The sequence below is a fragment of the Emydura macquarii genome, unplaced genomic scaffold (genome assembly GCF_026122565.2).
Source record: "Emydura macquarii macquarii isolate MOO-44397 ecotype Brisbane River unplaced genomic scaffold, CSIRO-AGI_Emac_v2 contig_374, whole genome shotgun sequence".
Lineage (NCBI taxonomy): Eukaryota > Metazoa > Chordata > Testudines > Chelidae > Emydura > Emydura macquarii.
In genome coordinates, this window is record NW_027130511.1 from 4,672,428 (window position 1) to 4,687,359 (window position 14,932).

The 14,932-nt window shown below is 44.5% G+C and overlaps 1 protein-coding gene across 11 annotated transcripts in view; it reads right to left on the reverse strand.

Annotated features, from left to right (window-relative positions):
* The window catches only part of NRXN3 (neurexin 3), a 1,218,301-nt gene that overhangs the window by 681,963 nt on the left and 521,406 nt on the right, over positions 1-14,932 (reverse strand). For all 11 annotated transcript variants that reach the window (XM_067532399.1, XM_067532391.1, XM_067532404.1 and 8 more), the window contains 4 exons: positions 12,164-12,283; positions 8,022-8,403; positions 7,545-7,735; positions 6,511-6,684 (listed from right to left, as the gene is read on the reverse strand). In XM_067532399.1, coding sequence (XP_067388500.1) covers positions 6,511-6,684; positions 7,545-7,735; positions 8,022-8,403; positions 12,164-12,283 — 867 coding nt within the window. The remainder of the gene's footprint in view (positions 1-6,510; positions 6,685-7,544; positions 7,736-8,021; positions 8,404-12,163; positions 12,284-14,932) is intronic.

The following is a 14,932-nucleotide window of genomic DNA, read 5'->3' on the forward strand; positions in this document are numbered from 1 at the left end:
TGGCAAGCGATTAAATTGGACTAAGAGAGAAGAAAGTCCCAAATCCCACTCCAAGAGCAAAATATCTGGAATAGCAGGATGGAAACCAGCCAGCCTCCAGCCAAACGATAATTACTCCCTCTTTTCTGTGAAAATGTTCAGCTTAGATCTAACTTGCCTGGACTGGTCAGGAGAGGTGAATAGAAGTGTTTGTGTGGGACACAGGAAATTGTGTTTCAAGAGAAGGGAAACAATTTGTAACGACAATCCAGCTAAGCCGCTTGCAAGGTCTGTGAATTGGGTATTTGGGAGGTGAAAGGTCATTTTGGCTGCTTTTGGTCCATGTCTTAAGCAAAAATAGCAAAGTCTGTGGTGGGGGAAATGGAGAAGCAGGGAAATACATGGCAAATGAACAATGGCAATGGGAATGACCTCAGGACACATCACACATACCAATGACTCATTAGGCTCAACAGAAAAGGTCAAGCTCATGGCGCTTTCCAGGATGACAGCTTTGCTTATATTAGGGTCATTGTGGAAATTAGTGCACCACATCTCAACTACTACCCACTCTGGGACAAATTCAGTCCTTGATTTCAATGGAGTTATACCACAGAAAGTGCTCAGCAAGAGGTGCTGGGCCAGTGTCAGCTCAGACAGCAGGGAAGGGAAGAAAGCTCCTCCTCGGTTCAAGGCTTAGCCCGAGTGGAGGCGTTAGTGGTTTATTTTGAAGGGTTATCCTCCTGGACTCCATCATTTTTTTCATTTTCACTCCATCCCCCATTTTACTTCTGCCTTGTAGACAGCACAGTAGAGACCCTTCCTCTAGAGCCTTATAATACCATTCCCAGGGTCTGCCTGAGGCAGGTTGAGTAATACAGGCCCTTCGTATCACTCAGAAAGGATGCCATGCTCCCAGTCACTGCTGGAGATTGTGCAACTCTAAATATGGAGAATTCCAGGTGGTGACATGGGGAATGTTTATTTCCTCCCCAGATTCCAACATCCTGCTCATTTCTAGTGCCTTCCGCTCAATGACGTCAAAGCATTTTAGAAAGACAGAATTGAGTTTTATAGTTGTCTCTTCACAGGGACCTGATACCCACCCTATTACACACATGGGGAAAACGAGGCCCAGAGCAGATAGGGGAGTTGTTCAAATTCACACTGGGAGTCATTGGTAGAATCATGAGAAATGCAGAACTGGCTGTAAGGGACTTCAAGAGGTCTTTCTAATCCATCCGCCCATGCTGAAGCAAGGACTAACTATACCTAGACCACCCCTAGCAGGTGTTTGTCTAGCCTGTTCTTAAAGGCCTTCAGTGATAGGGATTCCACGAGCTCCAAGGGGAACATATTCCAGTCATTAACTATTCTTATGGTTAGAAAGCTTTTCCTCATAGCTAATCTAAATCTCCCTTGCTGCAGACAAAACCAATTACTTCTTGTCCTACCTCCAGTGGACACGGAGAACAATTTATCACCATCCTCTTTATAACAGCCCTGATCATATTTGAAAAAACAAAAACCTTATCAGGGCCTCACTTAGTCTTTTCTCAAGACTAAACATAACTAGTTTTTTAATCTTTCCTCATTAGATCAGGTTTTCTAAACCTATCATTTTTGTTGCTCTCTTTTGGACTCTCTCGAGTTTGGCCACATCTTTCTTAGAGGGTGGCGCCCAATACTGGACAGAGTACTCCAGCTCAGGCCTCACCAGTGGTGAATAGAGCAGTACAATTACTTCCCGTCGTATATACAACACTCTTGTAAATACACCCTAGTATGATACTAGCATTTTTTGCAACTGCATTATATTGTTGGCTTATGTTCAATCTGTGATCCACTATAATTCCAAAGATCCTTTTCTGCAGTACTCCTACCTAAACAGTTATTTCCCATTTTGTATTTATGCATTTGATTCTTCCTTCTTAAGTGTAATGGTTTGCACTTGTCGTGTAGTTATTTAGATCTGAGCTCCCAGACCTTTGAAATCAGAAACAGACCAGTCTCATCTGCCTTCCGCTTGTTTTTCTAAATTTGATGAACCTTTTCAAAGGGTTGTGTGGCTCAGAGTGCTAGTTTGCTAGCCAAACTCCAATTTGTGCAGAAGCCAGGATCACTTCTGTTGAAGCTGCTGTCTTGCTCAATATTTTGTGACTTCGCTATCTAGGTTTTAGATCCTCCAGCAAACATAAAAGATAAAGATGAGACCGCCTAGACATGTGGACTAGAGCCATTCTTTATCAAGTGACACAGTATGATGTTACTCTCAAGAGGATTGTGTGTTAAACATCAACCAGAGATGGATTTCTCACAACAGGGTGCAGCAAAGCTATTGGCTTTGCTAAATACCTTCCAGGAAAACGGGAGCCGTCAGCCTAGCACTGAGCAGAGCTTTACAAGATCAAGAACAGCTGTCAATTGATCTTGTGTAAAAAGTAACAGCGTAGTAGACCCTAGAAAACAGCAGATTTAGCATCACAGGCCCATTTGCAGTTTCAGGTATGCCTTGGTTCTTGTTTCACAGTCAGACATCTTTAGGTTGAAACGAACCCACCCTTGGCCACATGTGAAGCTCTCTTGGGACATTTCACAAGAGCCGGGTTTGCCAACAAATTGGAGAAACAGCCCCATATCCTTTGAGAGCTGGACACCAAGGGGGACATGTAACACAAAGTGACAAGTGGATTACATTTTCTCTGCTACCCTGGTCAAATTCCAGCTTGGGTAATTTCTTTTTCTATCTACCAAACTCCGCACTGTAATTTAAAGTAGATACATAGTTCTTCTTGCCTTCTGTTGCATAGCATTTCTATACACTATTGAAGACCTACCACGTTCTATCCCAGAGATGGCTGCATTCCATTCAGTGATTCATGTATATAGGCTGCAGAATGCTTTAGGATCTAGAGAAATAATCCATTACCCGCTTCTAAATGGCATTTATCTTGAACTATCTAAACACCTTACACTATCGCTGATGAGGTAGATAAGGGACTTATTCTTCACTGAAATGAAGCCATCTCTGGGGTAGTACACGGTACCTGTTAATCATTGCATAAGAATGTTACACAACAATTAGCACTGGAAGTGAAGGAGAATCATGTATTCAAAGAAGTTACGTGACTTGCTGAAGTCCACACAGTGGCAGAGCCAACACAATAAACGACATTCCTTCCCTATCACATTCCCTATGAGGATAAAATCCTTATCTAGTGGTTATATGGGACAGGCCCCTGAACAATCAATGCAGGTGGTAAACAAAGGTTGATCCCACACAGAGAGTGAACCCACAGCTTCAGGGAAGATGCCAGCCACCTATACTTTCAGAGGTGGAGAAGGTGGGAAATGAGGGAAATGGAAACACCTGGGCAAAACCCCTTCTCACTCTGGGATCTGACGATCAGACTCTAAATACAGAGGACAGGATTTTTCTATGTGCCCAGCACCAGCATAAATCTGCTCCCACTGAAGTCAATGATAAAACTCTTGTAGAGCTCAATGAGAGCAGAGTTAGGCCAATGCTGAGCGCTTTTGAAAAATCTACCCAGAGAGTTCACACACCATCTCCTTACTGTTTTGGGACAGGTCCTTTTCGAGTGGAATTGATCAGAGGGACGCATCACTTACACCCTACCTTACTCCCCCAAATCAAAAAACACTGCACAAGAGGAGATTAGGTCAAAAAAGGTGTTTATTCCAAATGCTTTTATAGGCCCAGAATGGTGACCTAGAGCCCAACAGCTGTCTGGGCCCTCAGCCTTTCAGGATGGGGTGGAACCGCACCCTTACACAAATAGATTGTTAAATCAGCACCAGACATATACCACAGAAAGCTTTCGCACTGAGAAGAAGGGCAGGTGGGACATGACTGCTATTCAAGGAGGCCACAAGAACAGGCAGCACATACTCTCAAGTCTTGGCTACTGCACACAATGGCCACAGGGGCTGCTGGGACATAAAAACCACAGGCAGGAGAAACAGCCTTGTGTTTCCTCACTCCATTGGGCTCCTTGGTTGTTTCTATTCCAGGGCATGTTGGCAGGGAGCTTAGGATGTTCTGCACCTTCCTGTGGGACACTGAGCAGGGATGGCCCGCGAGGATGAGGTGAGTGTTCCCTCCCAAGATCACATTCCTGCAGTGACAGGATGAAGGCACTGGTGGCCCTTCTCACTTCCTTCTGGATTTTGATTTTCCCTTGATGCAGCTTACAGAGAAGGATGCCTGTTAATGTCTCTACGGGTGACCCGATCCCTGCATTCAGGCAGCTTTGGTGCTGGGGCCAGATTGGCACACTAGCAGAGAAAGTGCTAGGGTTTATGTTGAAGGAATGGCCGGTGAGCTGAAAATAGATGCTCTAACAGAAAGGAGGGGTGGAGAGATGTTCTGGCAGCTAAAGCCCTGACAAGACACAGCTGCCCTGAGCACCAGGAGTAGGAAAGATGATGATTCAGTTGGGTCCAAGCTCTATTGGCCAGCATAGTGGTTCTGCTCCTGTGGGAGGGTAAACACCTTACCTGATGAGGTAGGTAAATGACTTATTTTCTCCACTGAAATGCAGACACTTCTGGGGTAGAACATGGTACCTGTTTATCATTGCATAATAATGTTACACAATGATTTAGCAGAGGAAGTTAAGGAGAATCATGCAGGCAAAGAAGTTAAGTGACTTGCTGAAGGTCACGTAGGGAATCAGTGACAGAGCCAGAGCTTGAGTGACTCCTATTTGCTGAGTCAGGAGCAGCGATCACTGGCTCTGAAGGGAGCGTTAGCCAGCCTTCCTCAGCCAGGAGGATGGGTTGGCCTGAAGCAGGGGCCTCCAAAAACAGGGAAAGCAAATGAAGGGAACCTGAAGGAGGAGAGCTACTAGCAATACCACACACATTACATATATTAAAAATACACTTAACAGAAACCACCGATATTGGAGAAGGGTTTTCTGGATAATGGAGAGGACAGCTGGGAAGAATCCAAAGCGGCATTTTTCGAAAGGCTAAGGGACTTTACCTATGCCCTGTAAGCAACACTGTACAAGAGAGAGAGATAGTATTCACACTTTTGGCACCCTGACTATAGACGTAATGGTCACAGCTGCAAACTCTTGGGAACCACTGCAACTTCCAATGGGAAATGGCCAGATTAATGGGCCTATTAAAAGTGTACTCGGGCAGAGGGAAGACGAGGCTAAGGCTAGTATGTACCACACACTGGGTTTTAGAACAGGATTTATATCAAGGAGCCTTCTTCTCTCATCCCAGGACACAAGTAACTCCCATCAGTTATTGAAGGAGTTACTTCCACCCAGCAGCAGGAGGACTAGAATCCAGAATCAAACACTTCCTGCACATCAGAACGCCCAATTGATGGGCTGCAGGGAAGGGTTTGGTTTTATGTGGAGCTGCTGCTTTGAGGCTTCACAGATCTTGAAGGAGAGGGCACTCCACTGGAATTCCCAAAACTGCAACAACCCTGGAGGGAAGGAAGGGGATTTCGAGGGAATGGAGGGACCCAAATGGCCATTGACAGCAGTTAGCATGGTGGGGAATGTAATATATCAGCTGGCATGCATGCATGTGCATAGAAGGGTCTTATCCTACATGTAAGCCAGCCAGTAGATGTGTTCACAACACACTTAGCCAGCATGTTCCACATGCAGAGTCTCCTACAGGAATGCACGTGTGTCAGCATGAGAGATTAGGTTTCCCTCTAATGACTGACTGCCTACAAAGACACAAACCATACTGACAAGCCAACAGAAATCATCATGTAATTCAAGTGGGCTGGACCTGTGCTCTGGGAAATGCAAGGTCCTGAGTACTAGTCTCCATGCCACATGTATATGGCTGAGTTAGTGGTCTTGTAGTCGGTCTTTTTTGGGGGTGGATTGCGGGAAGTCTAACTTGGATAATAAGTTATTCTTCATTTGAAGGTGCAAGAAATGACTTTGGCTGGATGCCTCAAAAAGGAACCTTCAGCCATTATCCAACTCTTTCACTGTGGGGCCCATTTCATAAAAGATGAATGCTCTCTTTGATCCGTCCTCACCTCCCAACCCCCGATTTCCTTTCTCCTGCCACTACTTGGTCTTCAAAATATTTAATTTTGTGGAGTCTGAGGAAGTTCCTTGTGGATAATTGGTGGGCTGGAGAGCACAGCTGAGAACCTCTACTCCAGAGCAAGGCTAGACACTTTAAATATGATTAGTGTCAATAAGTGGCTCTGTAGGAAAAACACAAGAGAAGCCTGCTACCAACACCACCCCGACATCTTTTCATTGCTGGAGACACAACATCCTAGGAGAATAACTACATGACAGAGCCATTGGCAACCACTAATCACCCCCCAGTCAGACACTGCAAGTTCAGGTGGTTACAAACATGGCAGTTACGTGCTGATGGCAGTGAAGGACATCACAATGAAAGCAAACCAATGAGATAGCCTGTAAAGTTGGTGAGCAGTGGAGCAGGGGGCAGCGAAGAGATAAGGGGGGCTGCCTGAGAGGGGAATGCCTCTAAAGTGAGTTGTACCTTCGCATCCGCGCTCAATCTGCCCACTGCGGTGGAGAGCATCATTGATTAGATCGGGCAGACGCCCATTCAAGTCCACTGATGCTAGGCAGCCCTGAAACCCATCACGTGAGGCCACTAACTTCGGGACGTTGCTGTACATGCCTTGAGCCAGGCCAGCAATGTAGAGATCACCTGGAGGTAAATGGGGTAACAAAAGCAAAAGCAAGTCAAATAAACGTATCTGCCAAAGTTGCATTTACTTAATATACATTAAGTGTATTGCACGGCCACTGAAAGAAGCATAACCAGAGCGGTATATGGCGTGAGCCCAGACCTGCTAATGCACCTCCACATACATGCAGCACCCCCGGCTGTTTCTGTCATGGACCCTCAGACAACTGTGCCAACATACCCAGACCCTGACCTGAAGCATCACCTGCCATTCCTGTCCCAGGTCCTCACGCAGCTTTGTAGATGAACATCAACCTCAGCCAACGGCACCACTCATTGTTAGATGAGTCCCCTTACACAATTCCAATCACATGCCCTTTGATCCTGACATGCAGCATGCCCTGCCTTTCCTGACCTGCCCTCTCCACCCTAGCTTTGCTAATGTGCTTCTATATTGACAGATACCACCCCATTATCAGTCCCGTGCTCCCCCACAAACAATGGCTCTCAGTCCTGACTTTTTACATCCTGCTAGTCTAGATCTGCCAATGCTGTATCTGAGCCTTCCTGATCTAGAACAACAGATAAAGGCAGAAGAGGCCTGTCTTAGCCAAAGAATGATAATTCTGTCTAAGGAGTAATTCTATGGTGTGAGCATGCATGAAAAATACCTCTGAAAGAGCAAGAACAGCTAACTATGCTGCTTACAGAACTTGCCAACAGAACAAATGCAGAATGAAATAAAAAAAGCAAAAACTAACCCCACACACAACACATCCCAGACCTTCCATTCCTTTGCGTAAGATTATGCAGCTTCTTCACAGCTTCTGCTCTCCCACCCTGCAGGCCCAAAGGGACATTGGCATGCTTCTGATATTTACCTTTAAGGTCAAGGTTTTTGGCACCGTTGATAACCTGAGTAACGACCCTGGTGTCCACTTTTAAGCTGTGGGTGTTACTGTTGTCTCGGGTGATGACCACATTGTGCCACTGGTTGTCATTGAGGGGCCGATCACTGTTGCCCTTGATGACGTTAGGACCATTCCCAAGGTCAAACACGTAGTGTATATACCTGCAAACAAAATTAGGCGAAATTCTGTGAAAGCTTTATGAGATAGGATCAGTGTCTGGACATGAGAAAGACCTATCACATCAGAGATTCCACCCCAGCATGAAGAAGTGGCAGTCAGGAATAGAACCCAGGAGTCCCAGTCTTTGGCTTACCACTACACCATATCACTCAAAAAAAGAATCCAAATTGACTAGCCAAATGACTCTCTCTTTGTATAAAGGCTATCCACAGCATGACTCAGGCTTAGCTGAATACCCTCTGGGAATGCAGCACGTAGCTCACTCACCCCTTGACCAGCTCAACTGCGATGAAATCACTGCCATCACCGCTGTTGAAGAGGATGAAGCCGTCAGCTGAGGTGGTCTTGAACTGGAAGAAAAGGTGCATGGAGGTATAGGCCTGCAAAGTGGCCAGACTCAAGTAGCTGCTCTTGGTCTTGAAGGTGACTGGGTCAGCAATGATGTTGCGGAGGCCAAAGCGTGCTTTCAGCTCACAGTAGTCAATGTCACCATTCTTGCACAGGTCAATGTAGAGCAGCCCATTAAACATGAGGCTCTGGAGGTGGCCAATGAAGCTAGAGGGAATGACGGAGATGTAACGCTTCTCTGTCATGATCCCCGTTTCAATGTTGTGGAACTCCAAGCGGGTGTGGTCGCCAACCATTGTACCTGAATGCCGCAAACAAGAGGGAAGATGTAAGATCACCCAGCATGCAAGAGGACTGGTTAACGGTAAGGAGCAATTCATCTTCACGTTTCCAAATCAATAAAGATAAAATTATCAGCTGTTAGGCAGTCTGTGTGTGAAATGAGGAAAGGGGGTTCAGCCCAATTCTCAGCAGACAGGTTTCCATACTACAGAAGCCACTAGCATGCTTGTGAGCTCTCTGAAGAGAAAGGCGGAAGATGGAGTGGGTTGTGGACAGTGAACTCTTTGCTCCTCCCTAAGGGTAGGTCCCTGCTGGGCTGCATTGCTAACACTTTCTTTTCTTCCATAACAACCCAAAGAACCTCATCATCACACCCCTGCGTGGTATGAAACCTAGAAAACCCCACTGAATCTACTTCATTATTTTAGAGACCCCAATCCTTTAGATAACAGGGAAAACTCACACTCATGAGCCAAATGTGCCAGGGTACCACACTCACTGAGACCTTATCATTTCCCCACTGAAAGAGATGGAGCCAGCGGATGCATGGAGCTGATTCACAGAGAGGACAAAAGGGGGACTGACGGAAGGTGGTGGTAATTAGGACAGGAGCAAGAGTGAGATTTCATTTAATTTTCAGTGGAGTCATTTAAATATATTGTTTGCTGAACTCCCACAGCATGATCAGCACTGGAGGGGAGACCAGGCCCCTCCTTCAGGGACTTACAGTCCAATGGTCCATTACTGTTTGGTGCTAGGTGCCCTCAGCTCCTACCAAAACCAACAGAAGTTGAAGGCACTCAGCAGCTTGCCAGATCAGGCCTGCTGAAAATATAAACAATTGAGAGACACTTTTGAAATACATGTTCTCGGTTCCTAGTTTGATGATTGATGAAATGAGTTTTTAAAAAAAAAAAAAGAGAGAATGTAAAACATGGACACAGTCATAAAAATGATAATGTGTTAAAAATTCACTCTGCTGCTCCACACAAGGGAAATGGCCTCTCCCGCTGTCTGATGTTATTCTGGTTGTTGCTTGGCTCTGCTCAGCAGCATGGTAGGGGGTAACGCATGAGCAGACAACAGATAAGACAGCCTCGTTAACTTCAAACGCCAAATTACTGCATGCTCTGGGCTCTGCATGTCTCGGTGATGATTTTTCATTATTCAGTATTACAAAATATCTAGTTATATTTCCTTAAAGCATATTTAGTTAATTACATATACATATTGTACTTATATATCAGTACAGATATGGTACACAAATTTCTATATTTCACACACAAAAGCAATGTTCAAAGAATGTTATTAAGGTTGCAAAGTCAAGCACTCAAAAGTAAGAAATGCAAAAACTAAGGTTGCCTGTGCACCTTAATTCAGCATCTTTGTGTAAATAAAGACAGTATTATAATGCATACACAGTCACATGCTATTTTTTCCCCCAGGACCTCTACCCCATTCAGTGCACAGAATGGATGGTGCTCAATTAATGAATAGCTATTCAATATTTTGTTTCCTCATTGTTCCATGTGTAGCCCTTTTGCTTGCTTACTGCACACTATTCAAATCCTGCTCTGGAGACAAAGTTAAATTTCCTTGTGGGCTTTTCAATAGAATTCAAGAGCTTCACAGACCTCGTGAGGTGGGAGGGTAGCATTATCTCCATATTACAGCTGGGCAGCTGAGACACAGAAAGTAAGATCGGAAGTAATCACTAATTTTGTATACCCAGTTAGGATGCCTAGGACTTGATTTTTCCTGAGTATTTAGCATTATATATTCAAGCACATCTCCAGCTGACTTCAGCTGCAATTCTGAGTGCTCAGCATTTCTGCAATTCAGGTCCCAGATCTCATGTTGGGAAACCAGAAAATGAGGAGCACATAATGAGTGACAACAACCTGTTGAAAGTTTGGTTTAAGGGATTTGATTAGCATCTTAGAGAAACCCTCTGGCCGAGGCAGGGATAGGATCCAATTTATCAGGGCAGCATTCAATGGTCTCATTCATGAGACCATCTTTTCCTCTTACTACACTCTACATTCACTACACATCTCTCAATTTCAGCCATAAACAACGCTGGGATCCTAAATAAAATTGCCTCCTTTTTTACACAACCCTGATTCACCCTCACAGCAGGTCCATCCTGGGCACTAATTAGACAGGTGTCCTGTAGAAAATAGTAGCGTCTGATTAAAGTCTATCATAATGCATAGGCACAAGGGGGGCATCCCAGGGCCACACAGACAACCATAATTTTGGCACTTTCTAACTTTAAAGTGTTTAACTTCGCAACCATAACATGCTCTTAACCTAACTATTTGGAGATATACACACATACATATAAAAACACAATTTTAATATATATGATTCCATCATGTTTATTTATAAGCTCAGTTGTATGAAAAATACATTTTCAAGTGAGTTTACTTTGTGCACCTTTTTGAGCTATATGATGAAAGTGCCATCTAGTGGCCGTTACTAAAAATCACTTCCAGAATTCTTCTACTGCAATAGAACTGTTACACTGCGCTCTCCAGCACAGAGGCGAAGTCACAAATTCATTCTAAGGCTGAGAAGCTGCCTCTTAAGCAGAAGAATGTTCTTGCCAACTCTAATACTGATTGCACTTTTGCCAGTTCCAGCAAGGAGCAGATAGGGCTTCCTCATGTCTCTGAACATCTCCCTCTCCATTTCTCACCACACCGTAGAGTGTATATTTACCTTCAATGATTTAGAGTGCATCAAGTACTTTGGAAACCACCCCGTGGTTGATCAAGTACTTTGAAAACCACCCCGTGCCCACCTGTTAAGTCAGCAGGATGCCTGGAGTCATTTCAAACCCTATTACCTGTCTCTCGGTTTTCTGACCAAGTTTATCTGTCAGGTTGCTTACAACCAGGTCCTCTTCAGATGCCAGAAGCCCCCTCTCATAAAAAGAGATTTAAAGTAATCTACTGTAATTCCTCCCCGCTCCTCCCAGGAGCTTCTAGGAGGAGGTTCCATGGAAATTAGAAAAGGAGCTTCTAGGGTATGACTGAACAAGATGAGTTGCAAGTAGGCAAATGCTGCCTTAATTAGCTACTTCCATGTTGCTACTCAGCTAGAGTTACCAACTCATGATTTTATCACCAGGCTCTCAAGATAGCTTATATTTCTCTTAAAGCTCCAGCTCCCAGAGTCATGTGATTATGTGGGACCCTCATCTTTAATTTAGAAAAATTAAAATATGTCTCTAGCTCTTACAGTTGTAAGGAACAGATGGAAAAAAAATGAACCCTAAAGGCTCAAAGACCCAGAAGACCAATATAAAGAACCCAACTTTTTTTTTTTTTTTTTAAATGTCATGATTTTTAAGTCAATTTTGGGGATCTAACATTTTTTGAATCCTTGGGGTTGCCAATCTGGCCTCTTCTCATTCCTTCCTCACATACAACATTCAGGCACATAACCAACAGCAAAGTAACACTCTTCCTTCCCTCCCTTTCTAACATCTCTATGGCATCCTTGTTTTTGGGGTGAGTTCAAGCCCTTGAGCATTCTCCTTGCTGCATCTCCATTCCCAGGGTCCACTCCAGGCCACTGGAATTGTTACAGAAGTTGCCACAATTGGTTAGGGAGAAATCATAACTGGATTCTCAACACAGTGATCCTCAGTTGAGAGGACTTCACAGAAAGATGGAGGAAAGAGACAGACAGAAGAAGCGTGCTTGAGTATGCTGAGAAGAAGCTGAGAACAGAGGGAGACGAGGACAGAGATATCACTCCATTGCACTCACCCTCTGCTACGTCATCATCGACTGTCAGCTTGAGGCTCTTTCCTCGCCGCACCACTCGGACTGTGTGCCACTCATTGTCATTAAGCTTCTGCCCAGCATACAGAGTTTCAGGTCCTTTGCCTGGGGACAGTGAGTACAAGAGTTAAAAACGGACCCTGCTACACTGCAGTGCCTGCCTGATTAGGAGAGTCACCAAAATCACCCTGGTGTGATACCGACCCCAGTTCATCAGAAGATAGAAGAGGGACCACTACTCAGAGCCAAAAGTCACCTTCTATCCCTTTCCCACCCAAATGGAATCAAGATCATTACCCCCATACCCTAAAAAGTGCCTTCTCCCTCACATCCTAGAAGGCACGTGCATAGAAAGGTAAGTGGAGGGCTAAACATCTTTCCTAGCTCCCCCCAGAGCTTATCACTGTGATACGCTATACGAAGTTATGTTGCCAATGTTAGAGGAACACGCTGATGATGGGAATAACTCTAGAGTGAAACCAGCACTGAGCTGGAATTTTGCTTTAAGTCTCTATATTTAGAAGAACAGCAACATACCAACTAGATGCTAGAGATTCCACAAAATGATTTCTACTGGGCCTCCTGATGCTTAACGTAATACACACCAGGCTGCTTTTGGCCTACAGGTCTCCAACCAAGACCAAGCACCTGCCAATTTGACTGATTGCCAGATAATCATAAAGCAAACAGCCTGGCTACAGATACTCCGAGTGTTCTGAGCCCTAGATCAGGACTTTCCATTTTGGGATTTTTTCCCCATAAAAATAGAACAAGCAAAATTCTCCTTGCAAACAATGCTCCTGAAGGGAAACCAGCCAAATAGCCCCCACCCTAGATGTCCAGCTTTGTTCCCCGCTCATTACACAATGCAGCCAAACCTCTGAAACATGAATTGCTTCCAATTCCAGAACTGTGACACCCTGTGCTTCTCAGCCAGTTAGTGAAGATCAAATAGTAGATTGTGCTAAATTCAAAGAATATATGCAGGTTACAGCTTAATGCTGAGCCACTTTGGCACAGGTGTGTGTGGGAAGCCCAGGAGTAGTATACCAGAGGGTGATGCAAGTCAGGACTAAGAAGCATTGACAGAGCTGTGGGCAGGGGAGCCCAGGAATGAATAAGCGAGGCATGTTGGGGATCAGAACTGATGTGCACAGGTAGAGCTGTGGCAGGGACCATAACTGACATAACAAGAGTTGCTGGAGGTCAAGACTTTGTGGGATATCCAGATCACTTGTTCACGGTATAGTCAATTGTAGTAAGATTTGTCCATTGTGTTCAGAAACAGTAAAAATGAAGCCATGAAAACCAAATCAGAACAAATAATGCACTGTGTCATGGCTGGCGGGAAAGTCTGAATGGAATCAAGTGCCTACTTCCAGCCCTCTTAGACTCAGACCAAAGGAAAAGCATAGTTGCCAGAGTCACTGGAGTAGTGAAGAGGGCCATCTCTCTCCTCCATTGGTGCTAAAGGTGGTGAGTTTTATGGTATAACTCGTGAGAATTCCTTCTTGACAGGGGAGCCACCCTGTGGCTCCACAATTCCTAGCTTGTGGCTATGCTTTTCCTGAGTGACAAAGGCACACCAATGGCATGAAAACAAATTCCCAAGTCTGCAGGACAGATAGTTTACACATCAGGCCCAAATTCTGCTCAGTTAAAATGGTGCAAGTCCACTGAAGATCAATGACGTTGTGAGATAAATATCGGTATGAGAACAGAATTTGGCCCACAGCCTGTGTTATGAAAGGATGTATTTGACTGGCCAGCAAAGGTTCTGCCTGTGCTGATACAGAGGGCTCCATTAGAAACTCAGCACATGCCACGCAATATCTCCTCTTCCAAGTATTGCATAGAAGTCACTGCTGCTAGGACACTTCTCTGGGGCTGTGAATGGTGCTTTAATGGTGTCCATTAAATATAGGGCAGTGCACAGGCCAGGAAGGAAACAGAAGGCAGAAGTCCTTGAAGGGCATGACGACAAGTCTGAAGTTACCCAATACTCATCTTAACCACTCCAGTCTTGGCTTACATTGCATGTCCATTGTTCTGGGTCTTTGAAAACATTTTTACTATTTACTACTATACTTTCAGGTGCTAAGCCATCTTTTCTATGCAGTTATTGGGGCTCTATGGGATTTAGTCAACTGAAATAGACAAGTGCAGTGATGGTCAAATGTGATCATGTAAAAGTCCTACAGAGCTATAGGAAAGACACCTCGGTTCTATTCTGCCTCACACATCATCAACTATCATCTCAGTGTAGATTGTAGCATCTTTAAAACAAATGACAAACAGAATCTAGCAGGACTTTCTGTAGGGCTGATTAAACTTAATGCAAATAAATTATGTGAGAAATTCAGAACTTTATTCTGTTAATGAACTGGTCCTGATTCCTGCCAATGGATTTGTTATTTACAAGTATTTACCAAATGGTCTGGACCAACAATTTTCAACCTTGGGGTTGCTGAGGTACTGCCCCCTTTGACTAGTCATGGTCTGTGACTGGTCACCTTAGTGCTCCCTTATCAGATGAAGCTTTTATAACAGGAGAATAATAAATACCCTTCTCCATGTGTGGATCCCGGGGTTTGCATGTGACTGTAGGTGCTCCTATGAAGGGAAGGCATTCCCCGAGTCTCCCTACAAACACAAATCCATCCCATAGACAATTTCAAGAATAAGAAGGCACAAGCATAGTCACAGCAAGCGTTTGAAATGCAAATTAAAGAGTCACAAACACTGTGTCTGCTG